This window comes from Miscanthus floridulus, chromosome 8, assembly GCF_019320115.1.
Source record: "Miscanthus floridulus cultivar M001 chromosome 8, ASM1932011v1, whole genome shotgun sequence".
Classification (NCBI taxonomy): Eukaryota; Viridiplantae; Streptophyta; class Magnoliopsida; order Poales; family Poaceae; genus Miscanthus; species Miscanthus floridulus.
In genome coordinates, this window is record NC_089587.1 from 56,500,867 (window position 1) to 56,527,926 (window position 27,060).

At 50.3% G+C, this 27,060-nt stretch overlaps 3 protein-coding genes across 5 annotated transcripts; 2 read left to right on the forward strand and 1 right to left on the reverse strand.

The window, feature by feature from the left end:
• Positions 1-327: 327 nt before the first annotated feature.
• Positions 328-678, reverse strand: LOC136469116 (lysine-rich arabinogalactan protein 19-like). Its single transcript, XM_066467437.1, has one exon. The coding sequence runs from the start codon at positions 676-678 to the stop codon at positions 328-330; it is 351 nt and encodes a 116-aa protein (XP_066323534.1).
• A 3,091-nt stretch (positions 679-3,769) lies between these two features.
• Positions 3,770-26,155, forward strand: LOC136476436 (sphingoid long-chain bases kinase 1-like). 3 transcript variants are annotated; one of them, XM_066474258.1, is made up of 10 exons: positions 3,770-4,023; positions 6,061-6,450; positions 6,684-6,777; positions 6,877-6,914; positions 7,275-7,421; positions 7,543-7,642; positions 8,296-8,753; positions 8,962-9,716; positions 9,974-10,219; positions 25,954-26,155. In XM_066474258.1, exons 1-8 carry the CDS (start codon positions 3,994-3,996, stop codon positions 9,115-9,117), a joined length of 1,413 nt encoding a protein of 470 aa, XP_066330355.1. In that variant the 5' UTR covers positions 3,770-3,993; the 3' UTR covers positions 9,118-9,716; positions 9,974-10,219; positions 25,954-26,155. The 3 variants fall into 3 exon arrangements, with proteins under 3 accessions (XP_066330355.1, XP_066330354.1, XP_066330356.1); XM_066474257.1 differs by lacking the exon at positions 25,954-26,155 and adding an exon at positions 21,457-22,443; XM_066474259.1 differs by lacking the exon at positions 25,954-26,155 and adding an exon at positions 21,457-22,443 and having other exon boundaries at positions 8,962-9,183.
• LOC136469117 (uncharacterized) lies at positions 21,475-23,433 on the forward strand. The gene is made up of 4 exons (XM_066467438.1): positions 21,475-21,927; positions 22,040-22,210; positions 22,293-23,015; positions 23,124-23,433. The coding sequence occupies exons 1-3, from the start codon at positions 21,475-21,477 to the stop codon at positions 22,968-22,970; spliced, it is 1,302 nt and encodes a 433-aa protein (XP_066323535.1). The 3' UTR covers positions 22,971-23,015; positions 23,124-23,433.
• Positions 26,156-27,060: the final 905 nt, after the last annotated feature.

A 27,060-nucleotide genomic window follows, 5' to 3' on the forward strand; every position in this document is an offset into this window, starting at 1 on the left:
TACCTAACAAGTATTTTCTAACTACAAACTAAGTAATCATGATAATAACTACGTATATATTTATAGTGTACTCACTAAATAGCAAGATCATATGTAGTTAACTACAAATATAACTACATATCTAAGTAGCTATCTAACTATATCTATTTACCAATGTATCTATGTTTCTATCTATCTACATATATATCTAACTAAATCAACTAACAAAGTCATCACAGTATAACTAGTAAATAACATACACCAACTAAATAGATACATTGCATATTCATATTTTTTACCTTTCCGAGTCGATGGACGATGGGCGTAGGTCTAGGCAAATATCCGGGCCTACGGTGGCACGGCCAACGACAGAGGTGGCGTGCGGCGGTCGCGGGGGTGGCCGGCGCTCCGCGCTGCTAGAACCGGCTCGACGGTCGCGGGAGGCGGGGCGAGGCGAGGACGGCGGTGGACGTCGGCAAGGCGGGGCGAGGCCGGCGGTGGAGGGGGCAAGGCGGGCGAGGCCGAGGCCGCCGGTGGAGACAAAGGCGAGGACGGCGGTGGAGGGCGTGGCGGCTCGGCGCTGCAGCCACCAACGGGCAACAGCGCGAGGGCAATGGCGGCGCGGTGCGGGCTCGGGCGAGGGAGCGGAGGCAGCGGCGCGGCGCGGGCTCGGCTGCCGAGCAGCAGCGGCTCGGGCATGCGGAGCTGCAGCGGCGCGGGCGGGCGGGCGCGGCTCGGACGGGCCCGGTGTGGCGCGGGCCGTGGGAGCGCGAGACGGCGGTGGCGCGGTCGTGGCGCGCGCTGCGGCGAGGGCGACGGGGGGCCGCTCGGGCCGCCCCTCGGTGCGGGGCGGCGCGGTCGGCGGGCGGGCGAGTGCGGCAGGGCATGGGCGCGGGCGGCGGGGAGCGGCGCTGGCTTGACGGGCCCGTGTGGCGCGGGGCAGGCGCGGTGAGCGCGGGGGGCGGGGGCGCGGCGCAGGGGGCACGGGGGCCGTCGGGCGCGAGTCGGGCGGGCATGGGCGCGGGCGGGCGCGGCGGTGGAGCAACGACGGCTGGCTAGGGCGCGGAGATGGGGAGAAAATGATAGATCTTTAGGCTGAGCTCGGCGCCATTCAGACTGGCGCCTAGCTCGGCGCCAAGATCTACGGCGCCTAGCTCGGCGCCAGAGTGGCTGGCGCCGAGCCCCTGGCAGGCGTTTGCCCTGTGTCCAGGACCTCGGCGCAGTCACCGTGGCGCCGAGCTCGGCGCCACTCACTCTTGGCGCCGAGCCAAGGGTATATTTCTAGAATTGTTTCCGCCAGGTGTCTATTTGAGAGAAACTTTCGAAAAGGGGCCGAATAGTAAAAAATTCGGCCTCGGCGTATCGCTGCCTTTCGCATGGCTACCATCCGCTGGAGCAGTGGCGCCATCACGACACCCCTAAGGTCCGCCCCCAACCCTCCACGTCCTCAATCCTCCCTCTTCTTCTATTCTAGGTGCTCACCTATGCAGCCATTGTTGCAACCTTTGACGGTGATCAGCCACCTTCAACAGACGTCGAGCCTATTGTCACCCCTCGTCCTAGTACCATCTAACCTGCAAAATGGTTTTCTTCACCATCCAATCCGTGACACCACATCTACCTTTCGCCCTTGACTCACCACCTCTAGGCCTACCCCCACCGCCACTCTATATTACCAAAATCAAAGCTCTTTTGTGTCCGAAAAATCACAATAATAGAGATGCTGAGGTGACATATAAATTTGATGTGGGGCTGTCGGAGGAGGCATGTTTCTCGAGCACAGAATAACAAAGTTATTTTTCTTTTTTCCCCTTTATTTTCTAAATAGATAAATACACATGTTGTACCACTATTTTCAAAATTGTTTTTCTACTCATTCAACAGACTTCGTTTTTTCATACATAACTATATCTTTTTTTTTGAGGTAATCAGGAGCTTCATCCATTATATCATCGTGTGATTACAATCATTTGCTAGCAGTCCTTGTAGACAGGATGGGGATTATCATGCCACTCCTCCAGTACCTTGACACAAGAGACTAGTCTAGCACATTCATGAGCTACCCTATCACAAGATCTATTAGCAAAAGTAAAGGTAAACTCATCGAAGCTCCTGCTAGCGCTGAAAATATCTCGAAGTATGAGGCTAACAGCTGATCTCTGCGAATATAAGTTGTTCCACAAATTAATGAGCTGCAAACAATCGGTCTCGAGACACAATTTGGAAGTACCAAGCTGCCGTGCCATTTGAAGACCATTCCTACAAGCTCTTGCCTCCATCAACAAAGCATCATGCGCCTACCTATACCAGACCGTGCGGCCGGCCTTGAAATGTCCTTTTGTGATCTCGTATCACCACACTAGTCGCTCCTGTGTGGTCAGTAACCGAGAAAGCACCATCTACATTGCATTTGAACCATTATCCATGTTGGGGTTTATTCCAACACTGGTTCAGTTTAGCCCTCTGGTCCTTCTCCGGGTGCAGCACGTTCCACAGATCGAACGCTGTGTCACACACCCATTCAACACCCTGTCGTGCTGGTAGATGTGGTTCACCATGTCTGCGTTTGTTCCTCATCGTCCATAATGACCACATTCCACAGATTATATCGATGTAATTATATTTGTTACTTTGCGCACCGTGCAGCAGCATGTAACCACAACTTTAGTAGGAATTTAGAGCTAGAAAGATGTTCTTTCAGCGTAGTACAATAGTTCAGTGGGTCGACAATGGTTCTGAAGCTAGCTTATCGTAGACAGACATCTAGGTTGGAGGACGCAACATCCAAGGTAACTATACTAGCATGCAGTCGCAGAAAGAAAACCAAAGTATTAATGTAAGGGGGTGTTTACATGCAGTGACTAAAATTTAGGAGGGGTCAAATAAGAGTGTCGTATGAAGTGTTCGGATACTAATAAAAAAACAAATTACATAATTCGTCACCACGAGACGAATTTTTAAGCCTAATTAATCCGTCATTAGCACATGTTTACTATAGCATCATATTGTCAAATCGTGGACTAATTAGGTTTAAAAGATTCGTCTCGTAAATTAGTCGTAAGTTGTGCAATAAGTTTCGTAATTAATCTATATTTAATACTCCATACATATATCTAAATATCTAATAGAACAACGACTAAAATTTAGGAGGCGAAATCAAACACCCACCGACTATGGAGGCGGCACCTAAAGTAACATGTGAGGGGAGAACAAGCCGCTGCAGCAGCGCCTGTGGCTGTGGCATATGACAGGAAACGAGTTTATTTAACACGTTGAGGCAAAACAAAAGAAATATTGCGTTCTTTTGCCGCAAATAATGTATATATACAAGTTAATTGAAAATATAATATTTTTTACACACAGATATGACTGAACAAGCATCACTTTGTTCCTTAAATCTTGATGCATTGTCATTCTTCGCGCTAAAGAGGGTTACTAGTAGGCGTACGATGATACCTACCAGCAAAATGGTCCACATCGAGCGGCCGATAATCCTGACCAGCCGATCAGACGGTCATAATAAGGGCCCGTTTAGTTGGCCAGAATTCAGATGTGCAAAGTTTGAATAGTGTCAGATTCCCTAATGTAGCATTTTATTTGTATTTGGTAATAATTGTCTAACCATTGAGTAATTAGACTTAAAATATTTATCTCACAAAGTACAACTAAACTGTGCAATTAGTTTTTAATTTCATCTATTTTTAATATTCTATACATGTAGATGTTACATGAATTTTTTTAGTGTCAAAGTTGTGGGAACTAAACAAGGCTGAAAAGGACGAATTTCCCCGCACCGAAAAAACAAAGGAGAAAGAACTTGATTGAGAAGTGCGGCCTGACGCTGCTCCTCTCCCCTCCCCAGCCGATCCCCGGCTCGCCGCCGCCCCCCTCGCCGCGAGTCACGCGCGCGGCGGCTTGCTCTGCTGCCGTGCGGTGACGACAGGAAGAGACGCGGGGGGCAGGGACGGAGGCCGCCACTGGATCTCGTGGAGCTGCCCCGCGCCGGGAGCGATCATGAGCTCTAGAAGCCTTGTCCGCCCCCCGGTGAGTTCTCCCTTCCGTTCTATTCGCCCCCCTGTGTGTATTTTGCTTTCATGTTTGGTCCGCGTCGGTAGCTGTCGATTGGATTTGGTCGCTGAGTGAGGGCGCGAGGACGCGGAGGGGAAAAGTTATTTTCGCTCGTCTTATCAGCGACTCAACAAACCAGCATCAGCGGGCTCAGAAACCAACGAACAGGCCGATTGACTTCTGGAATTCGAGGACAAGATGAGAGAGGGTTGGGAGGAATGGATCAGATTTCTTACCTTATGATGAGTAGCCGAGCCGATGGGGACAAAGCTAATAGCTTTGGGGGGTATGTTGCTTGCGCACTGTTGTGCAGTTAGTGTCCTCGTTGTGTCAAAATGGGGAAGCTAGATGAAGTTTCAGATCTTATGCAGCTAATGAATTCGTCATGTAGCACACAATTAATTGAATATTTGGGGCATATATGTTTGCTTTTTAAGTCTGATGATATTTGTACCAAATTTTTCATAGAGCCATTGTAATGTAAGCTACTCTCCTTTCCCAAATATAAGTCCATTTGCACTTGGACACAAGAATTAAGGTGAGCTATGTTACACGGATACGTGAGGTTGGCCACGTATCCCGTATCGGATACGTATCCAATATGGATACGCAGTGGATACGCGGCGGATATGTATCCGTGAAATATCGGCAAAAAAATAAATAAAACTAAATTCCGATACGTGGACTGATACGTATCCAAGCTGTTTGGGCGTTTGCGATACGGCCTAGCCTACCCACCACTAACCTGTGATATACTATGGCCTATCCCACACACACTGGGTGGGCTACTCGCCAGCCACGCGCCGCGCCACACCCGCGCTGGCGAGGTCCGTGCTGCATCTGCACCGGGCGGGCTGCCCGCTGGCCACGCGCCGTGCCGCACCCCGCGCTGGGCGAGCTCTGCACTGGCGAGGTCCGCGTGCTGCATCCGCGCCGAGCGGGCCGCCCGCTGGCCATGCGCTTGGGGTGGAGTGGGGCGCAGCCATGGTCGCTCGGCCGCCTGCCCCGAGAGGGACCTCGGTCACCGGCGTGGGAGGAGGAAGGCACGGCGCCGGTGGAGGAGGAGCTGCGAGGAGCAGGCCAGCAGGAGCGCAGTCGCGCAGACGGCTGATTGAAGGGGCGCCGTGTGGGGAAGAATGTTGGGGGAGAGAAAGAAGATTAAAAAATCTAATCTTGGGCCCAGCTAAGCACAGGCAGGGAAGACGTGCTGTACATTTATATGCCAAAAATACCCCACCAACTGCCAGCACAGGTAGAAGTAGCAACTAGAACTGTGAAATGATTGGAGTAGTCTCTAGAGAGCATCCATCCATACGCTGCCAATAATTTTAATGTCCTTTATTATTTTTAAAAAAAATAATAAAATGTATCCACGTATCAGGTTTCCTCAAAAAATGGCGTATCCGTATCCGTCCGATACCGATACACGTATCCGTATCCATGCTGCTTAGAAGGTGAGTAGTGCAATGGGGCCATTGTACACCAATTAATGCTAAAATTAACATAGATGGCAAGTTTATTGCATTGATTATTGTGCCTAGTAGGGGTCAACTTGGAAGAATTAGAATAAAAGGTAAAAGGTGCCTCCAAGTTTTGATGGATTTATATTTGGTGGATTCGAGAGAAGACTAGATGGACTTATATTTGGGATCATAGGGAGTATCAAATATCTTGCTCCCTCTGGTTAAAATTAATGAGATTCTGATCGGCTGGCGGGCTTTGCCTGCAGCTAGTACAATTATATGGTCGGAGACAACATTTATTTCTGCCCAGAGATAGTATCAAATATCGATGCATGGTCTACCTTATAGGCTCTACCACATGGGTGCTGGCTTACTTGTTTGCTTTAATCTGTAACAAGTGTGTAAAAAATACCTCTTTTGAGATCATCTGTTGTAACAGTCATTGTTTATATACACCTGCCTGACAGTCTGTGTACCCTAACCAATGCTGTCTAAGTTAGTGGTTATTTCTTTGCACTTTTCCTCATATGCACGGTAATCACCATGGCAGGTTTCCTGTAGTGCTGCTGTTAATGGAATTAATGGATGCCTCACCTACAGTACATGTCGTGCAAGAAACTACTACTATCAGTATTCTCATACCACTAATTTACAAAGTTCGCCAGTGGACCAGATGCCTTTGCCTCGTAAATTAAGGAAATTAATTCAGTGGAACACTTACATTTTAACCCAGAAGAGGAAGTTCGTACCACACTGTTCATCAGACCTTAGTACCTCCTGCAGAGAAGAAGTGCCCAACTATTTATCAATCAATGTTTTGCAAGACCAATCAAATACAAAACAGGGAGCTATTCGTAAAGTGCTTGTCATTTTGAATCCTAATTCTGGATTCCGAAGCTCTCGGGATGTTTTCTACAAGAAAGTGCAATCAACATTGAAGGTAACACGTTCCTACCTTTTTTAGTCAAAACCTTCCTATTAATTATTAACACTTATGTTGATTCATTCATCAAAGTTTCTGTCATATCCAGAGAAATGAGTATTATCACCAGTTTAGTTCTGTAAATAACCGTGAAAAAATAGATCCTGTATGTGTTAGAAGAAAACCTCAGATACACTTCTTTCTTACCTGTAATTTATATATGTTTGCGTTTGAATTTTGATTTGGTGCAGCTTTCAGGCTTCAAGATGAAAGTCATCGAAACAGCATATGCTGGTCATGCAAAGGTTCTTTCTTCTACTGTTGACCTCAAAAAATTCCCTGATGGTAATATCAATTGTGTATCTTTTTCTTTCTTTCTTTTTTGCAATCAAGTTCCTGTATATTTCACTTTTCAAGATGCTATTTTTTTTTTCTTGTTTACAGGTATTATATGTGTTGGTGGTGATGGGATCGTCAATGAGGTCATCTCTTTTTCTATATTTCTTTCTTTCTGTATAGAAAATAAACTGGAATACAATTTGCTTTTTGGAATCAAGTTTTCTTTGCATCTACTACATATAAAACATGTCTGTTAGATGGGACTGTTCTCATTGCTCTCATATAAAAGCTACCAGTTTTAGCTCATGGTTATGGCTGACCTCTAGCAGCAGTTGTTTATAGTAGTTTGGACTAGTATGTACTATGAAGCACTGGCAGTTATCTGTCTTCAACTGGTGGTGGACACAAGTGCACCCTGGGCATGTGTAGAAGCATTTTTTATTGTTTTTCCTAGTCTGAAGTTATCTATCCTGCTGATGACATATTTCTATTTTTTAATGCAGGTTTTGAATGGATTACTTAGTAGAGACGATTTTGAAGTGGCAATTCAATTTCCCATTGGGATAATACCTGCTGGTTCTGATAATTCATTGGTGTGGACTGTTCTTGGCATCAGGGATCCTGTTTCTGCTGCAATTGCTTTAGCTAAGGTACCTTGGTTATGTCATGTTCATTTATTTCATACTAGATTGTACAACCCAGGATTTCTCTGACTCAGCATATCATCAAACTTAACAGTACATATTAATTTGTAAGGCCATTCTTCTGCAGGGAGGTTTCACACCAATAGATGTGTTTGCCGTAAAATGGATCCAAGCTGGAGTGACTCATTTTGGTTTGACAGCTTCCTACTATGGTTTCGTAGCTGATGGTAACTTTTCATTCTTCTGCACATCTAATTCTGATAATCTGATGTGATGCCCTTGCCATCTTAACTCTACCATCGAAATGATCCCAATGCTGTCGATGTAGGTTAGAAATTAATCAAATTATATGTAACTGTTTTTTCTGTCAGTTATTTGGTATCTAGAGAGCCATAAGTAAGGTATGGCCTCAAGCAAGAAAGTGATAATTATTGTTTTTGTCTTAGTTGCTAGTACGAATGAAAGGGGCTTAACATGGGTTTGAAACCATATAATACAGCAGAACTTAGAAGTAAGAACAAAAATAAGTAACAGAACTTCAACTCATGGCCTTGCCAACTTAGAATTAGATTAGATATATGGATATGCTGGTTTGTGCCTGGCTAATTGAATTGCTCCAACAATCTGTTATGTTCATACTCTCAAGAAATAAAGATGCCTAAATACTTTAAATTTGCACCACCGCTATCAAACATGCCACCATTGTTATTATTTTCTAGTTCTTGCTTGATTACCTCTTATTGATTGAAAACTCTACTCGGAAACCCACAAATTTCATATGTTCTTAATCTGACGCATCTTATCTTCTATATACCCTTTGTTCCTATATAAATCATCTATCTATTCATCTTAAAGCTTAACACTTTTTTTTTCTCTGCAGTTCTGCAACTGTCTGAAAACTTCCGCATGCAGTTTGGTCCCTTCCGTTATGTTGTTGCTGGCTTTCTGAAGTTTCTTTCATTACCTCAGTACAGATTTGAGGTAGACTATCTCCCTGCATCACCAGGGAGAAATTCTGAATTGAGACCACTGACTGAAAAATGTCATGAACAGCTTTCTGATGATGGCAAGGTTAGGAGAGGTACACAAATCAATGGTAGGATTGAAGATAATTGGGTTACCAGGAATGGGGAGTTTCTTGGCATTTTTGTCTGCAATCACTTTTGCAAGCCTGCCCAGGGGTTACTGTCTCCAGTTATTGCACCAAAAGCTCAGCATGACGATGGCAGTCTGGACTTGATTCTTGTCCATGGAAGTGGCAGACTCAGACTATTTTGCTTCTTTGTCGCCTATCAGCTTTGCTGGCATCTTTTACTCCCTTACGTAGAATATGTCAAGGTATTGTGACTTTCTTGTATTTGTTTACATCACTTCTTGTGGCAGCTCATGTAACTAGGCTTACGATCCCAATTCTAGACATCCTTGAACTTAATAGCAAGCTCTTTCCTAGAGTACAGGATGCCTAATAGATTCAATCAGATGCCTTGCTTTGTAAATGACCTTCCACTGACATGGCATTTTGTTTTGCAACAATAATTGCTCGCAGATAAAAGAAGTAAAGATTAGGCCAGTTGGCAATACTCACAATGGTTGTGGCGTCGACGGGGAGCTTCTTCATGGAGAGGGCAAAGCTGAATGGCAGTGCTCGCTGCTTCCAGCACAAGGCAGGTTGCTTGGCCAGGATCCGGGTGCTTTGAAGTAGCTACTATCTACCCCTGGCAGTCATTCTATTTTATTTGTTGAGCAGTACCGAGATTGTTGATTAACGGTAAGAGAGCAGATTTATCTTTGGCCACTGTTTTCAAATATTTATTGCGAGTTTGTAAATAAGGTCAGAACCTAGTACACGAAAGGGGAAGCTTGTGCTGGATGCCAAATTGCCAATGCCATGTTCAGCTGTGCTGTGAAAGCTAGCAGGTGCAGAGTTGGGACTGGAATAGCACATTGTAAAGGCCTTGTCATGGTTGCCTTTGGTACCGACTTCATGTAGAATGAACCAGCAAAGAGGAGAATTCATGTCTGGCGGGGTGAAAAGTGCAGGACCTCAACTGTTCAAATAGCATGGATTTAGACGACTTACCCTTTGTCAAGACTTGCTGTTGTTTTTAGATTGGTAAAAGCCTGGGCGGGTGCAAAAATCGATCCTAGTGATGGTTAAGCTTGCTAAAGTGGGATTAAGGCAATGGGATGTGACATACCATGGTGTGCACCTTTGTCATGCTGATTTGCTGAGCACAATGAAGTTCTTAGTCATGTTCGATACTCCCTCACGTTCCAAACTATAGTTACTTTGGCTTTATCGTAAGTGAAACTTCTAACTTTGATTAAGTTTATAAAAAAAAATCTATAGTATCAACATAGTGTATTTAGTAGAATAGAATTTGTAGATGCTAATATATTTTTTCTTTAAAACATGGCCAAGGTAAGAAAAGTTTGGCTGAAAACAAAGCTAAATAGAACTGTAATGAGAGTTTAAAAAGTACACAGACATGAATAATGAGCCATCAACTCCGTTAAACCGAATCATTGAGCTACTTGAGCTGGTTTGCACTTTGCAGGACGACAGTTGGTTCCATGCATCTTTATTCTTTGGCTCCAGCCCCAAGCAAAGAACACCCGCATATATCATATCAGCAACCGAATGGGGAGCTCATCGCAGGCAGCTCTCGGACTCTAGCATAGTACTACCTCTCCTCTGTCCTCTACACACACACGTAACAAAAATATACACAGCAGACAGCAGACAGCACCACCGATCGCAGCTCAGGATTTTATATATACATACACTGTAGCAAGTTGCCAAGGTACTCTATGCTTCTTAATTTCATATATGGTTGTCACTGCTAGTTTGTTAGTCGCTGAATTCTCACTCTTGGTAGTAGGAGAATTCTTACTCTCATCGAGAGAGGATGACTCTAGGAGTTGGGATAATTTTCTTGTCTATTTCTCACACAAGCTCACACAAATGCCATACCAACCTGAGGGGTTGGGGTTACATATTTATAGGCTGCTAGCCAGCCAAGCATATGCCAAGATGCTAGTCTAAGATGCTAATATGCTGTCCTAGCTAAGATGCTGTCCTCTAGTCTAAGATGCTGTCCTCTAAGATGCTGTTCTCTAGTCTAAGATGCTGTCCTAAAAACAGAAAAACAGCCACAAGGACCATGTGAGCATCATAGTCCCACAAAGACCAGCCACACATGAGACTTATCCATCATTCTCCCCCTAAGTCTTGTGCGTCGTCTTGTGGGAGAGTTGAATCATCCCGGTCCTGGAGCAGAGCTCAAAGAACTTGATCCTCCCAAGGGGCTTGGTGAGCAGGTCCGCAAGCTGGTCCTTGATGTTGATGTAGCTCGCCTTGATGCTCCCTTCCTCCAAACAGCCTCGGATGAAGTGGTACCTCACCCGGATGTGCTTGCTACGTTCGTGGAACACGGGGTTCTTTGCCAGGGCCAGAGCGGACTTGCTGTCCACCCTGAGCTCCACCGCTCTAGTGTCTCTGCCGAGGATATCACCAAGCAGTCGAGCGAGCCAGAGCGCCTGAGTCGAAGCAGTGGAGGCCGCTATGTACTTGGCCTCGCAGCTGGACAGGGCCACCACCTGCTGCTTGACCGACTGCCAGCTAACGAGGCACTTGCCGAGGAAGAAGAGGATCCCGCTCGTGCTCTTGCTGGTGTCGATGTCGCCGGCGTGGTCGCTGTCGCTGTACCCGACGAAGTGTGCCGCCCTAGGACACCTCGGGTAGTAGAGGCCGTGGTCGAGAGTCCCCGCAACATAGCGGATGATCCTCTTCACAGCCTGCTGATGCTCCGTCGTCAGTCGCTGCATAAACCGACTAACGTAGCCGACGGAGAATGCCAAGTCCGGTCGTGTGTGGGCGAGGTAGCGAAGGCTCCCCACAAGACGCCGGTACTGCGTAGCGTCCACCTCCTCCGTCGTGCTGTCGCGGCTCAGCTTCAGCCTCTCCTCCATCGGAGTGAGAGCTGGGTTGCAGTCGGTGAGCCCAGCTAGCTCAACGACGCGCTTGGCGTAGGCGGTCTGTCGAAGCGTGATCCTAGAGTCATCCTGGTGTACCTCGATTCCTAGGTAGAAGGAGAGAGGCCCCAGGTCACTCATCTGGAAGATGGCCTTCATCTCTTCCTTGAATGCCACCACCTCCGCATCCTTGGTGCCGGTGATCACCAAGTCGTCGATGTAGACACCCACCAGCAGGGCATTTCCTTCATTGCCCCGTCGGTAGATGGCCGCCTCGTGCGGGCTTTGCTCGAAGCCCATCCCCTTTAGCGTGGAATCCAACTTGGCATTCCACGCCCTCGGTGCCTGCCGCAAGCCATAGAGGGCCTTGCGCAGGCGGAGCACCTTGCCCTCCTTGCCGGGGATCGCAAATCCCGGCGGCTGGTGCACGTAGACCTCCTTCAAGTCGCCGTTAAAGAACACCGACTTGACATCCATGTGATGAACACGCCAGCCCTCCTGGGCAGCTAGCGCAAGGAGGAGTCGCACGGACTCCATCCGTGCCACGGGAGCAAAGGCGTCGTCGAAGTCGACCCCCTCCTGCTGCACGAAACCTCGTGCCACCAAGCGAGCCTTGTGCTTGATGATGGCGCCGGCTTCATCCCTCTTCAGCTTGTACACCCACTTAAGGGTGATCGCGCGGTGGCCACGAGGAAGGTCAGCAAGCTCCCAGGTGTGGTTCTTCTCAACCGCATCCATCTCCAACCGCATCGCGGCGCGCCATGCCGCGTGTCTCTCGGCCTCTGCGAACGACCGAGGCTCGCCGTCGTCACATGCAAGGTGCAACTGCGCCTCCAGGTCCTCCAAGTCGTGAGGCACCAGTCCCGGCACCAACTGGTCGTCGAGAAGGTTCTCCATCGTACGGTACCGCAACGGCTCGCCGTCGTGGTACGCGTCGATGCGCTCCTCGTCGTGAGAGAGCGGAGTAGCGAGCTCAACCGGGCTGTGCTCGACACGAGCTGGTGTTGGAGTAGACGTGCCCGGAGAGGTGCCTGTCGGTGTTGGAGTGCGTGGCGTTGCCGGCTGTGGTGAAGCCGGCGAAGAACTCATCGTAGCCGAGGTCCTGGCTGGAGAGCGTAGAGCTGTCGGTGTAGCAGGCGCCGGGGTCGGTGGAGGCTCGGGGACTGGGGTAGACGCGCTCGCCGAAGAAGAGCTGCCTACTCCCCCAGCTCCCTCGAAGTGGACGTACTCGACAGTGAAGTCGTCGTACGTCGGAGCCGAGCCATCGTCCACCACCTTGTCCCACGCCCATCCTCGCCCTTCGTCGAACACAACGTCGCGCGCCGTGCGCACACGCTGTGTCTTCGGGTCGAGGATGCGGTAGGCCTTCGAGCCCTCCGCGTAGCCGATGAACACTCCCGGAGTGCTCCTGTCGTCGAGCTTGCTGATGTGGCCAAGCTCCTTGGCGAACGCGAGGCAGCCGAAGACCCGCAAGTGGGAGACCGCGGGCTTGCGCCCATGCCAAGCCTCGTACGGCGTCCTGCCGTCGAGCGCCTTGGTAGGCAAGCGGTTGAGGATGTAGACGGCCGTCACCACCGCCTCTCCCCAGAAGACAGCCGGCATCCCCCTCTGCTTGAGGAGGGCCCGAGCCATCCCCACAATCGTCTGGTTGCGCCGCTCGACGACGTCGTTCTGCTGCGGGCTGTACGGCGCGGAGTAGTGGCGCTGAATGCCCTCGTCGGCGCAGTACGACGCGAATTCAGCCACCGTGAATTCGCCGCCGTTGTCGGTGCGCAGCACGCGCAGCTTGCGGCCGCACTCCGCCTCCGCAGCAGCCTGCGCGCGTCTGATGGCGTCCGCAGCCTCTTCCTTGCTGCCGAGGACCATCACCCACATGTAGCGGGAGAGGTCGTCAACGAGCAGCAGGAAGTAGCGTCGTCCTTCCGGTGTGGCCGGTGTCACCGGGCCACACAAGTCCCCGTGCACGAGCTCGAGCCTCTCCTTGGCTTGAAAGCTCGCCCGCTGGGGAAAGGGGAGTCGCCTCTGCTTCGTCAACACGTAGACGTCGCAGAGCTGCTCCACATGGTCGAGGCACGGCAGGCCTCGCACCATCTCCGTGGCACTGAGCCGCTTCAGGGCCTCAAAGTGAAGGTGCCCGAAACGCTCGTGCCACTGCCACGCCTTGTCGTCCCGACGAACAGCGAGACAGAGGGGTTGTGCCATCTGCACATTAAGGACGTAGAGTCGATTTGCGCTTCTGGATACCTTGGCAAGAAGGCGACGACGATGATCCCAAATCCTCATGACTCCGTCCTCAACCACCACGCGCGAACCGTTCTCATCCAGCTGTCCCAAGCTGATGATGGAGTTTCTCAACGCGGGGATGTAGTAGACTTCGGTGAGCAGCCTATGCTCACCAGACACTGCGGTGAAGATGATGGAGCCGACGCCCTTGATCTCCACGCCGGAGGCATCCCCAAACTTAACGGGGCCTCGGACGCTAGAGTCAAGCTCGGTGAAGAACTCCCGTCGACCGGTCATGTGATGGGTGGCGCCGGTGTCGAGGCACCACCCGTCAGTCTTGTCGTTGCTGGAGCTGTCGCCGAGGAGGGCGTGTGCTTTTGGCTCGTCAAGGTGGAGGAGAGCCGCTGCGGCCGGTGCCGCTGGAGGTAGCTCGATGCTGGCATGTGCCATGAACAGAGCCGGCTCCTCCTCCTTCGCCTGTGCGACGTGGGCCTGGCCGCGTCGTGGCTGTCGACAGTCCTTGGCCCAATGGCCGAGCTGGCCGCAGTTGCAGCAGGCGTCGTCTCGTGCCGGCTTGTGCCTGTCGGCGGCGCCGCCCTGGGCGCCTCCGCGGGCATCACCCTCGGCACGTCCTCGCGCCCCGGCCTAGGCGTCTCTGCGTGGCTTGCCACGCTTGCGGCCGCCTGTCGCGGAAGAAGGCTCCCCCTTCCTTCGGTCACCTTGGCTGGCAAGCCACTGCTCCCGAGTGAGAAGGAGCTTCCCGCCAGTGGTGATGGGCCCCCCGAGAGGGACTGTGGCTCATCGCTGTTGACGACCTTGAGGCGACCTATCGCCTCCTCGATCGACATCGTGGAGAGATCCAGCAGAGACTCGATCGAGCGGGCCATCTGCTTGTACTTCTCGGGGACGTAGCGGAAGAGCTTTTTGGCAGCTCTCTCCTCGCCGTAAGTGTCATTGCCGAACTGCACCATCTTCTGCAACAGAGTGTTGAGACGGAGAGCAAAGTCATCAACGTCCTCACCTGGCTTGAAGGCCAGGTTCTCTCACTCCTTGCGAAGTGCCTGCAGTGTGGACTTGCGGGCGCGGTCGCTGCCGATGCGTGCCGCAGCGATGGCGTCCCAAGCCTCCTTGGCAGCCCGCTTGCTCGTAAGCGAGAACTGCATCTCGGGCGGGACTGCAGCGATAAGAGCATCCAGCGCCCGTCGATCTAGATCGTAGTCGACGTCGCCGTACCGGACTGCCTCCCACATGTGCCGCACCTGGAGCTTTACCCTCATCACCGCAGCCCACTCGACGTAGTTGGTCTTGGTGAGGGTAGGCCACCCACCGCCGGGACCGACGTCCCTGACAACAGCCTGGAGCCCGTGGTAACCACGGTACCGATCCGGGGAGAGAGAGCCACGCTGCCTGTGAAGGCCGCGCTCTCCATCGACCCGTCGGTACCGATCCGGGGAGAGAGAGCCACGCTGCCTGTGAAGGCCGCGCTCTCCATCGACTCGTCCGCCACCGTTGCCGTGCGCGCCTCCTCCAGGAGCGCCACCGGCGCGTCCGCGCCTGTCTGGGCTGCCGCCGCGCTCGTGGGCGTGCGCGGCTGCCCCAGGAGCACCACCGCCGTGCGCGCCTCCTCCAAGAGCGCCACCGGCGCGTCCGCGCCTGTCTGGGCTGCCGCCACGCTCGTGGACGTGCGCGGCTGCCCACTGCGCCGCCCGCGCTCGCACTGCCTCCCTCTCTAGCAGCTCGAGGTCCGCGTCGGCGGTGTCGTCAGCGGAAATGGAGCTGCCGATGCTGCCGCGCAGAGCCTCGACCTCCGCCGCCGCCGCACGCGCTGCATTCGCCGCCGCCGCTGCTTCCGCCTCTGCTCTGGCTGCTGCCAGCTCCGCCGCTGCTAGCCTCGACGCCCTTGCCGCCGCCGCAGCGGTCTCTACCACCGCTCGCTCGCGTTCCTCTGCCGCGGCAAGTTCGGCCTCCTGCCGACGTCGCGTGCTCGAGGCGACCGAGCGCTGAGACTGCCCTGCGGACATGACGCGCTACCGGGGGGCTGCTGCGTGGGGAGAGGGCTGCTTCAGACGAGCTGGGAGAGGAGTGAACAGGAGCGGCCAGAGGAGCTGCTGCTGCCAACAGCTGGGGCTGTTGTGGGGCTGGGAGAGAAGATGAGCAAGAGATGCTCAGGCTACAGGATAATACGGCTCTGATACCAGTTGTTAGTCGCTGAATTCTCACTCTTGGTAGTAGGAGAATTCTTACTCTCATCGAGAGAGGATGACACTAGGAGTTGGGGCAATTTTCTTGTCTATTTCTCACACAAGCTCACACAAATGCCATACCAACCTGAGGAGTTGAGGTTACATATTTATAGGCTGCTAGCCAGCCAAGCATATGCCAAGATGCTAATATGCTGTCCTAGCTAAGATGCTGTCCTTTAGTCTAAGATGCTGTCCTAAAAACAGAAAAACAGCCACAAGGACCATGTGAGCATCACAGCCCCACAAAGACCAGCCACACATGAGACTTATCCATCATAGTTGGCACCATCTCTCTCTCTCTCTCTGTATATATATATATATATATAGGGAGAGGCTATTCAGTAGCCGGCTACAAAATAAGTTATTCTGTAGCCACCTCCATTTACTATAATTTTATATACTAATTTACCGTAATGTCAATACATATTTACGATAGTTGGGTTACTATAACACATGGGGATATTTACCATAACGTTATATTAAACCACTTAGTAAGGAGTTACTATAATCTTGTAAATTAATATAGTAATTATCGTAACTCAAAGTGGCTACAGAATAAGTTATTCTGTAGCCAGCTACAGGATAGTAGTTCTATATATATATATATATATATATATATATATAATTAATTAATTAATTAACGACGCGCGTCTAATTAACTTTAAATGGGCTTGGATTAGGGAGTGGAGATCCATCTAGAAGTCATGGAGTAGAGATGGGCTAGACCTCTGGAGCTTCTTCAGTTTGCTAATCTTTCTTATACAGAGACCCATCATGGCAGGGCGGAGAAAAGTCGAGGCATCCCCCCCTTCCCCCACCCCCAACACCACACACACCCACTCCATTGGAAATATAGACATGGTGCTTTGAGAACATACACCCCAACAATCACTAATTTTATTATTAGTGGTTTTGTTTTTGCAATAATCACTCTCAAAATATGAGTGGAGAGATGGGAAACATACCTAGTATATATATGTAATTTCGTATTCTACTCTATGATGTACTCCAGCATTTATATATGTATGTAATGTAAATAAATAGTTCCACGCGTCACATCGTCCAAAGTTGGTCATGGGCTGCCTTAACTCGCCACCTCCTTTCCCCATCCATTCTCTCCTCCTCTACTCTCTCTCTCTATATATATATAAGTCTCACTTCAAGCTCTAGGCAGTGTTCGGTTAGGTTCCTTTTTCAGTCGGAGCAGTGTTTTTCTCTCACAACATTATATCATGAACAGTATTTGTTAGCATAAACAGTGAAAATTTTATCTCAGCCGGACACTTCCTGGATAAGTACGGACAGCTAGCAGGCACGACCTGGGCTGCAACACGGTGGAATGCTAGATCGGCGCGGAGGGGGGCCGCATCCCTGGCGTCGTGTATCAAAGCTGCGATATGCTGCTTGATGCAGCCGGCCAATTTGGCTGAGCGGGTCGTGCTCTGTAGCATCCACGGAGGACGGCACAAATGGCAACGCTCAGGGCCGTGATGGTGGTCACCGTCGCCCTGCGTGACGGTACAGCGTTGGAGTACCCATGCGGCGAGCAGGGGGCAGCCATGTGAGACAAGGGTGGCGAGCAGTACCCGTATTGTACATACCGTACCAAAATTCTATTTGAATTATAGTCGGAAATTGATAAGATTTTTTTTCGCGACCGCGCTCAACGAGCACGTTTTTTATTAAGAGGGTAGCAAAACGGTTACACCGCATAAGCCACGGCTTATACAACACTGAAGGAAGAACTAGAAAGAAATTGAAAAAGCGTTGGGCGAAGAAGGAACCAAAGAAACAAAATGTACATCATCCATGCGACTAGTAGGAACAGGGCGAAGAAGCCCCGGCGCAGGTCCTTCGGCAACTGTTTTCTTTCGGTCAGACACTGATGGAGGGCAGTGTTCTCATTTTGCGTCGGCTGCACGATGTCAAGCTTGGAACGGGAGCCTAGCCTAGACTCCCCTAGTGTAGACGCAATCGACGAGTAGATGATCCATCGTCTCAGCAGCCTGATGACAGAGGGCGCACAGATCGCAAGCCTGGAAGCCACTCATCTTTCTGCGACTGGCCGTCCAGCACTTATCGTGGATCGCGAACCAAGAGAAAATTTTGACCTTGGGTGGAAAGCCGTCCTAGAAAACAAAACATCTTGATTAATTCTTAAAGAGTTAAATTCATAAGAGATCCATTAACTTGTGACGATGTTTCAGTTAGGTCCATCAACTTTCAAAGTAGTTTTTTGGGCCCATAAACTTTGTACGCCGTATCACTTAGGTACATATCCCTCCACGTTGGCTTCTCGTGCTGACATGGCATGATGACTGGGCTCAACAAAGCAGACATTTTGTCAAAAAGACTACAGGCGCACGAGCAGGCACCGCCGTCGCTGCTGCGGGCGCGCTGGCAAGCCGCTGCTGTGGCCATGCGGGCCCAACCGACAGCTCGCTTCACAGCGCCCTCCTTTAGCCGCCGTCTTCCTCCTCGCCGTGACGCGCCATTGCGCGGCCGCGGTGCCCGCTGGCCGAAGCCGCCCGCGCCATGGAGGTCCGGCCACGGCCGCTCCATGCCCGGCTCGCGCGTCTCCCCGCGCCGACCCGCCTCGATGCCATGGAGGTTCAGCCGTGGCCCTCCTCCCCGTGCCGGCTCGCCCTCCCCACACTGGCCCGCCTCGACGCCCAGCTCGCTCATCTCCCTCCTCTGCGCACGGCGAGCGACCTCTGCCGGGATCTCGCCCAGCCTTGCCCGCGGCGCCGGCACCGGCAGCGCCGTGCAGGAGGTCGTCCAGGCTGCCGTTCGGCATGTACTCGTAGAGGAGCAGCGTGGCCTCGCCGTCGGTGCACCACCCCAGCAGCCGGACGATGTTGCTGTGCCGGTGGTGGCCCAGCACCTCCACCTCGGCGAGCATGCTCCTGTTTCTGTTGTTGTTGTCGTCCGCATCAGCTGATGGCTCCTTCCGCCGCTTTGGTGGTGGCTCCGCCGCCGGAGCTCCTCCTCCTCCCTCCTTTTGCGCCGACGGCTGGCGCCACAGCTTCTTCACCGCGATCACCTCGCCGTTCGGCATCTTCATGCGGTACACCGGCCCGACGACGACGTTGGGGCGTGCACGTGCCCCGCCCGCGCTACCGCCGCTGCAGCCAGCATGCGGTGACGGCGAGCACCGCCATCCCCGCGAAGGCCACCACCACAGCGGAAGTCCACATTGTCACGGTGCGCCGACAGGTCGAGAGCCTGCAGCGCGCGGAGGCGGGACCACCGCGGCGGTATGGCACCGGCGAGCCGGTTCTTCAACAGGAACAACTTCTCGAGTCGTGCAAGCTCGCCGAGCTCCGGCGGCAGCGGGCCGGACAGGTTAGCGAAGGCCACGGCAACGTGCATGCGTGTGTGGCGAGTCCGAAAGCTCGAAGGAGCCGGGTAGCGAGTCCGCGATGCATGCGCGTGTGGCAGCGTGCTGCTCGACTGCGGGCGCACAGGTGCCAAGGCGGGGCGTGTGACCGACGCGAGCGCCCAAGAGCAGCCGGTGTCGATGACCAGGACAGGCAACACACAAAAAGGTGGGGCTTTGAGGCTGGGGTGCTCACCGGCGGCTAGCTGGCGGACGACCACGCGGTGCAGGCGGGGTCGAGGCTGTGTAGGGGTCGCCGCTGTGTCGAGGAGCGGCCGTGGCAGTCCGGGTCGAGCTCGCGTCCACGAAGAATAGGGCAACGAAGGATGGCGGCTACGGGTCCCTGACGAAAACGGAGAAGGTGGAGCACCAGGATGTTCAAGTCTTGTGTGAAGGTAACGGCGGAAGGAACGGGCCATGGTCACAGGCGTACCGGCGAGGGCGACTTTGACGGTGGTTCAGCGAACGCGGGGGCCAGTGGCGGAGCTCGTCTAGTTTCACGCCTAGGGCCACTATCAATTATTAAAGCATGCATACCGCCCACACCGAGTCAAAATACCGATCGCACTGAGTTAAAATACCATCTGCTTGAGATCAAAATACCAATATAGATATAACTAATCTAATTCATAATAATAAATATACAAATATTGCTCTAATCAATTAATCATTCATTGAATTTTTAGATTAGAAAGAGTTCAACATTTAAAACAACATTAAAATAGAACTTGATTGGAGAAGGGGAAATTTACCAAGTTCCAAGCCTCCATGGCTCAGGTGCTCAGGTGTAGGTGTCTTGTCGCATTCTGTGGGCTGTGGCCCTGCTCTGCTACGGTGCTGCCTCATACCGTGACGCGGCCAAGGCGAGATGCAGGTAGCCAGCTCGCCGCTCGCCCGCTCGGTGCTCGCTAGCCAGCGCAGCTATGTCTAGGAAGTCCACTCACCCAACACGGAGCGCAAACAGCCCCTAGCGGCGGACGGCGGCGATGGCGGTCAGGGATTAGCCGGAGTAGGGAACCAGTGCAGCACAGACTGCAGGAGAGGGAGAGGAGTTGCGATTCGGCGGACACGACGGGGACGGGAGCCGCAACCTGTGACTCGGAGATGGCGGCGCTCGTGGAATCATGCCAACTGGAGTCGCGAGGGTGGAGGCGCTCCTGCTCTCTCTCACTGTGACTGGGCCGGTTGGAGTAGAGGATTTAGCCCAACGCTTTCCAATTGGCCCAGAAATTTCCATACACTATAGAAGGTATATATTTTGGGCCACGCCTAGGGCCACGGCCCTAGTGGCCCAAGGCCCATATCCGCCCCTGGCGGGGGCCGTCGGTGAGGCTGCAGGCATCGGCACCAAGAGCGTCAGGTATGCAAGGGCGTTGTTCAGGGGACAAGACCGAAGCTTTTGAATGGAGAACGCTCACCAGGGGTTCGGGGCTGTGACGCGGGACCGTGGTTGCGTCGTCGCGGTCTTCGGCGTTTGCAAAGCCGAGACGAGATCATGACTCGTGGGCTCCTATCGGCACGGATTGGTGACGAGGCCGCCACGAGCTTGCGGGTGAAGCCGATGGTGCGGCGGCCTGACGGGGACGAGGGGGCTCCAGGTGGTGGCGTCGATGGGGTCGCGGGAGTGCGGCGCGGGCGGCTTCGGCCAGCGGGCACCGCGGCCGCGCACTGGCGCGTCACGGCGAGGAGGAAGAGCGGCGGCTGGAGGAGGGCGCTGGAAGCGAGCTGCCGGTTGGGCCCGCATGGCCACAGCAGCGGCTCGCCAGCGCGCCCGCAGCAATGACGGTGGTGCCTGCTCGTGCGCCTGTAGTCTTTTTGACAAAATGCCTGCTTTATTGAGCCCAGTCATCATGCCACGTCAGCACGAGAAGCCAACATGGAGAGGTATGGACTTAAGTGATACGACGTACAAAGTTTATAGACCCAAAAAACCACTTTGAAAGTTAATGGACCTAACTGAAACATCGTCACAAGTTAATGGATCTCTGGTGCATTTAACTCATTCTTAAACCTTGTGCACAAAATTTTTTCATCACCGATGCAATAATTAACTAAAGATGTATAAGTTTATTTGCTTTTGAGCACATGTTAAGTTCCAACCAAAGAAAAAAAGAAGAAAAAGAAATATTGGAATTGCTACTCTCTGCTGCTTGTGCTAGTCGCTGTGTGTTTGTGGCCTTCTTAACTAGTTAATTGTTGGCATCAAACAAAAAAAATGCAGAGGTTTTTGGCGTTTGACATGGAGACGGCGGTACAACAAATAGCTCCTTTCTTAGAGGACACAAGCAACGATGCACCTCGGTTCATCTACTTCGAGGGATGGGATGGATTGGGTGCTTCTACGGTGCTTAGAGCTATAGCAGAGCAGCCTGCACTTTCTTTACGGGAAAAATTCGAGAAGATCATCCACATTGACTGCTCGGTATGGAAAAGCCGAAGAGCATTGCAAAGGGTGATCGTAGACGAGATTAAGCTCACTCAACAGCTAGCGGCTGATTTTGACAGGCAAGATGAGAAGGAGGATTTCAGTGGGGTTGACCAAGGCTCCAGAGCTGAGATTAGAGATATAACAGGAGTGATAGGTCGATACCTAGTACAGTACAGATGTTTAGTTATCTTTCACAATGGAAGTAGTAACACAGTTGACTTGGCTAGCTTTGGCATACCAATGCTCGAATTATTAGGTACTAAGGTACTGTGGACCTTCAGAGGATGTCTTCGCCTCAATAGAGAAATTCCTGAAAAGGTAGAGAATTCACACCTTTATTTATATTTATGCTTATGGTGACCTTGACGATAATTAGATGGCATACCTTGAGGAAGAGGCTAGAGAAATCGCTTTGCACATGCATAAGCTTGGCCTTGGTGTTACACCTAAAATAGCCACGGAGTGTTGCTTGTACCTATTGTCATTGAATAACCAAGCTAAGAAGATGATTGACTACAACTGGGCAACCCATGCTTCCTGCTACTGGGTTTGTGATGGGATCATAGAGGGAGGACAGGACAATCAGACATGGGATGTTGCTCACGCTCTGCAGCAGCATATAAGATTAGAATGGGCTCAAGTGGTGCTGGGTGGAGAGATGCCCCAAGTTGGACATTGTCTTCGCGACTAACTATTATTGGAGATGTTTCTCTCAGATGGAAATCTTTTGGGCGGCTCATCTCTTGATGGCCCGTTCTATTTGGAGCAGACCAAGAAATCCAAGGTTGGATGCAAGTGATTTATCGTTTACACAACTGCGGGCTATTCATCTGCACTTCTGCCCGAGGCTCAGATATGTCCTCCCGATGGCTTCGAACAATACCTTATCCAAGGTGGAGACTCTCCACATACACTGTTGCGGTGACCTCAGACAGGTGTTCCACATGGAGCAAGAGTTTCTGGAGAAAATAGAGGCCTTGCATGAAAAAGGCATGCTGGAATTCTCAAACCTCAAGAGCCTGCACCTGTATGAGCTCCAGAGTCTGCAACAGATATGCGAGGCCAAGATGTTTGCTCCCAAGCTCGAGACCATCTATATCAGAGGATGCTGGAGCCTGAGGCATCTCCTGGCCACTGGCAGTCGCTTCCGCGAAGATGGTCGCCTTGTGGCTGTGGACTGCGAGAAGGATTGGTGGGACAAGCTGGAGTGGGACGGGATGGAGTCTTGCCACCACGCCACCCTCTTCGAGCCGAGCCATTCCAAGTACTACAAGAGGCGTCACCTGAGGGGCACGGTTCTCCGGTGAGCTAGCCGACGTGATCACCTATTTACTGCTGGCTTTCTTCTCCAGGTACGTACACACATGATCAAGCAACTTCCTCCCCTTAATTTGTAGTAATTTATTTCAAGTCAATTTCATTTCTTGTTCTGCATACTGATGTTGGATCACTCCCAGTAGATTAATCTGGTGTTGGATCGACGGGATGATGACAGACAGTGCTTTCTTCTCTGTCATTGGGTGCTTCCATATATATTATAGCAGTCCTGCTGTTGCTGCCGCTGCTGTGGTCAACCATGTTGGTTTGCGTTGCTTGGCAAGTCTTCGGTGTGTTTTCTTAAGAATGAATAAATAATAACTTGGTTTCTGATGCTATACCTACGTACTTGGATTTGCATCAACCAAGTTAGTTACATCGGTGTTTATGTGTGAATTCGTGTGTATGTCTCTCTTGAGAGACTGGCCGACTGATGTATCATTTGGTTTGGTTTGCCTGGTTATCTGTGTGCGTGTGAGCTTGAAAATTGAAATAAGAGGCTGGGTTTGATTTCTATGCCTCCACAGAAGAAAAAAAAATGGACATGCAAGGGTATGATCACCCCCAGGCATTGCATTAAGAAGAAGACATTCTCACGCAGACCCAGAAAACCCCCGAACCCCTGCCCCACCCCTACACAGCGGCACCGTCGCCCTGTGAGACCGGGCCGGTCCTTAGACCTGTGCTTTGGCGGCCTCCACAGAAATCAACCCCATGGTGTGCAAGTGTTGGTTTTCAGTTTCATTGGGTAGTGGACACAATGTATTAATGGTTTGGTTTTCAGTTTCAGTTTGTGATCCATGCAGCAGCATACTAATTCTTCCATCAAATTATTAATGGCTTGGTTTGATCTATGTGGAGTGTTAATTGATTATTTGTTTCTGGTATGGCAGTATTCGTGTATAGTACATGTTTCGCTAGCTCTATCTAGCTATTGTATAGGTGCATTCAGGGATAGAATAAGCAATAGCAGCGGCATATACTGATGGTACTGACGGGGAACTGAAGGTGTCAGAGCTGTTCATGCACTTTCCATTTCGACATCATGTACTTCCTGTTCCGATGGACCACAAAGGCATGGAGGTTTTCACACGAAACTGTCGGTTTTACCCAATGAGAGATTTTACCCTACAGTGGACTTCGACATTTCCCCGTACGAGAACTCCCGCTACCTGGGAAATGAGAGGCTTTGTGCACAGTTAATTCACCATGGCGACGGCCAACGGGCGTGCGAAACAGGGGGCCCTAGCGAATTGTGCCCTACCCAACACATTGTCTATGGGTGCATTCAGGCAAATGCAAGTTCGTTAGCTGCTTCGTCATCCCAGGTCTAGCTGCAACGGTGCTTCTTTCTTTTTTTGTTTTGCATTTGCATAGCTTCAGAAGTTGATTTGGGACTTGGGAGCACAAGTTTTGGGGTAACTTGCATAGGTAGCCGTTCTTATGGTTATGGATTCAAATTGTTCATCTGACCAAAGTATGAGCATCTATAAGTGCGTATTCCGAATTATTATATTAAGACTAGCGATGGTGTTCGCAGAACCAGAGGATCTCTGTTCTTCCGCTGTTGGTGGCCTTTTTTTTTGGGAGTTGGTGTATGAGGAATGGGGTCATTCACTAAATTTGAGGAATGAAGATGCATCACCCCATCTAGAATGGGTTGGTTCCCCAATCCAAACACTCCATTTAAGAACAAACTGAGAACCATATACATGAACGATGGGAAGAACATGAATGCTGGTAGCCACAGTGAGTAGATATTAAATACTTCACTAAAATTGGTACTTGCAAAGTTGCAATATTCAATTGTGTGTCTTTGAGAATTTAATGTATCTTTTGGTTACTGCATATTATGTGAGGTATCAAACAAGTAAATAGTTATTGACTTTTCATTTCCTGTTGCATGTTGCTTTACAGCACCAAATGTGTATGTATATAGAAAGCAAAGCAATCACTATCCTGTATTCTTGGCCTATTTCCCATTTGGTTGATTGCGGCTCTTCAATATAGGTTTCTTAGGAAAATAAAAAGGTTATATCACGAACTTCACTCCTGTACCTTCGTTCACAAATTGAAATAAGTTGCAAGCTGCAATATTCAATTGTGTGTATTTGAGATCTTCACTCCGGTTGATTCCATTATCGTTATGCTGCTAACGTCCGATAACATGATTTGTTGCGGAAAAAAGTATCTATGTTGCTCCTGGAAGCAGTATGCTGTCCTCTTTTAGATCATCCATCCATTTTTACTATATATGCACCTGCCAAGTTGGTCCATATTACCTGGGATGTCGTAAAATAATTTGTAGTACTCTGATTTTATTTAATATCTTGGCTAACATGTGTTAACTAAAACATTTAATTGTTACTACACTACCTCTGTTTCACAACATTTGTCCTGTCCGCGTACCTAAGAGGCATGGAAGCTGAGTAACTTAGATGAAATCAGAATGTTCTTGGTCTCGTTGGGTGGATGAACAATTGATCTATCTAGTGAGTACTAGACATTTTTTTTTAAAAAAATAATTGAATACGATGCTATCTAGGTATGTGTACAGTGGGCCTGACAAACATTATGAAATGGAGGAAGTATTAGACAGTACCTTAGGCAACAACAATATACACATATTTTGTTGATTTATGGGGCCACTAGCGTTTTGGTTAAATGAAGAATTTGCTAGTTGCCATTATGTGGAAAATAGATCAATAAGACACATTTTAGTTTTCGTTGATTCTGCAGCACTACTGGTATTTACCAGTAAGATTGTGTGAGTTGAACAAACTGATACCAACTGTTAAAATGCAAAACAAAGTGATGATTAAATGCACAAGTATGGTGATGCCTTCATAAGGGACAACAAATCCAATTCTCTAAATGTCTCCTCCCCTGAGAACTGTTTCATCGTCTCCATCCCTTTTATTTTCTGCTTGTGCGATACATATATCCTGATCGATGCTTGTTGCCCAAATGCAGCATCAGCACGTCGAAGCGGGACCCTTACTGATGGCGCATAGACGGATTGGAGCCCTGTGTCCTCCCTTGTGTGTCTGCTTGTAACTTCAAAGCCGTTAACTTTGGATGGTTGCGCTCTGACTCTGATGCACCCTTTCAATCTCTGTACTCGCTGTCTGGAGGAGGTTGGGGAAGGGAAAATGTGCCGCACGATTTCATGGGCTTGCCAGATGCTATTTTGACGTAACTGACATTTATCCAGCTTTCCATGTATACGTGGTATTGCTTTAGGGATATAGATAAGATATTGTGTTTGCAGCACAGCATCGTGTTATGTCGTTTCATCGTTAGGTTAATGGTCAGTATCAGTTCGTCAATGTTCTGCTTTGAGTTTTACACTCCTGTGGTCGATTTGATCCCAACAACGCCCAGAAACAATTGTTACTGGAATGAGGGAGTCTCGCCGGCTGGTGTTAGTTCTGCCGCCACCAGCGGTGCCCGATAACTGCCTTGGCGCGGCACAGCACCCTGGCTCGCCTGCCGTGTTCTATCTGTTCATTTGCCGATGGACGAGCACTCTGGGCTATGGCGTGTCAGATGCAATAGCTGGAAGACTGCCCTCAGGAAGTCAGCAGCCTGTTCGGTTGGCTGGTTCGTATCGTTGCTGGTTCGTGAAGAAGTACTGCTGGCTGGTTTGTGTGAGAGAAAAATATTGTTCCGACTGGAAATTTACGATCGTTTATGACAAGCCACAGCCAAACGAACAGGCTGCAGGACTGCTGCTTGGCCGTCCTGGTGCCCTGTCTGATCATGCTGTCTCTCTTCAGTCTCGTACACCACTTCTGTCTGTGTAAAGCGCACGCTTTCTATCGCTTCCTTCTTTATTCTTTTGTCAATCAATTTGGAGATAATAGGGAGTTTAATGCATGCTGATAAAGATCTATTTATTCGGGGCTACTTTTTTTTATGTGCAACGAGCATATATTTATCTTCCAAAATACTTGTGGCCACAATTCGGGATAAGATCATAAGACCGACCATTAGTGTTTCCACTTTCCAGCGATGCGCATGTCTGATGATTGTCCCTGCTTCCTGTACTCTCCCTGAATTCATCAGCCCCAGCAACTC

Excerpts from the sequence above, each read along its gene's own strand:
- LOC136469116 (XM_066467437.1), bottom strand. The coding sequence starts at position 678 with ATGCCCGAGCCGCTGCTGCTCGGCAGCCGAGCCCGCGCCGCGCCGCTG.
- LOC136476436 (XM_066474258.1), top strand. The coding sequence starts at position 3,994 with ATGAGCTCTAGAAGCCTTGTCCGCCCCCCG. Across the intron at positions 6,778-6,876 it reads CCTCAAAAAATTCCCTGATG|GTATTATATGTGTTGGTGGT; the intron begins GTAATATCAATT and ends TCTTGTTTACAG. Across the intron at positions 6,915-7,274 it reads GTGATGGGATCGTCAATGAG|GTTTTGAATGGATTACTTAG; the intron begins GTCATCTCTTTT and ends TTTTTAATGCAG.
- LOC136469117 (XM_066467438.1), top strand. The coding sequence starts at position 21,475 with ATGGAGACGGCGGTACAACAAATAGCTCCTTTCTTAGAGGACACAAGC. Across the intron at positions 21,928-22,039 it reads TCGAATTATTAGGTACTAAG|ATGGCATACCTTGAGGAAGA; the intron begins GTACTGTGGACC and ends GACGATAATTAG. Across the intron at positions 22,211-22,292 it reads CCCATGCTTCCTGCTACTGG|AATGGGCTCAAGTGGTGCTG; the intron begins GTTTGTGATGGG and ends ATATAAGATTAG.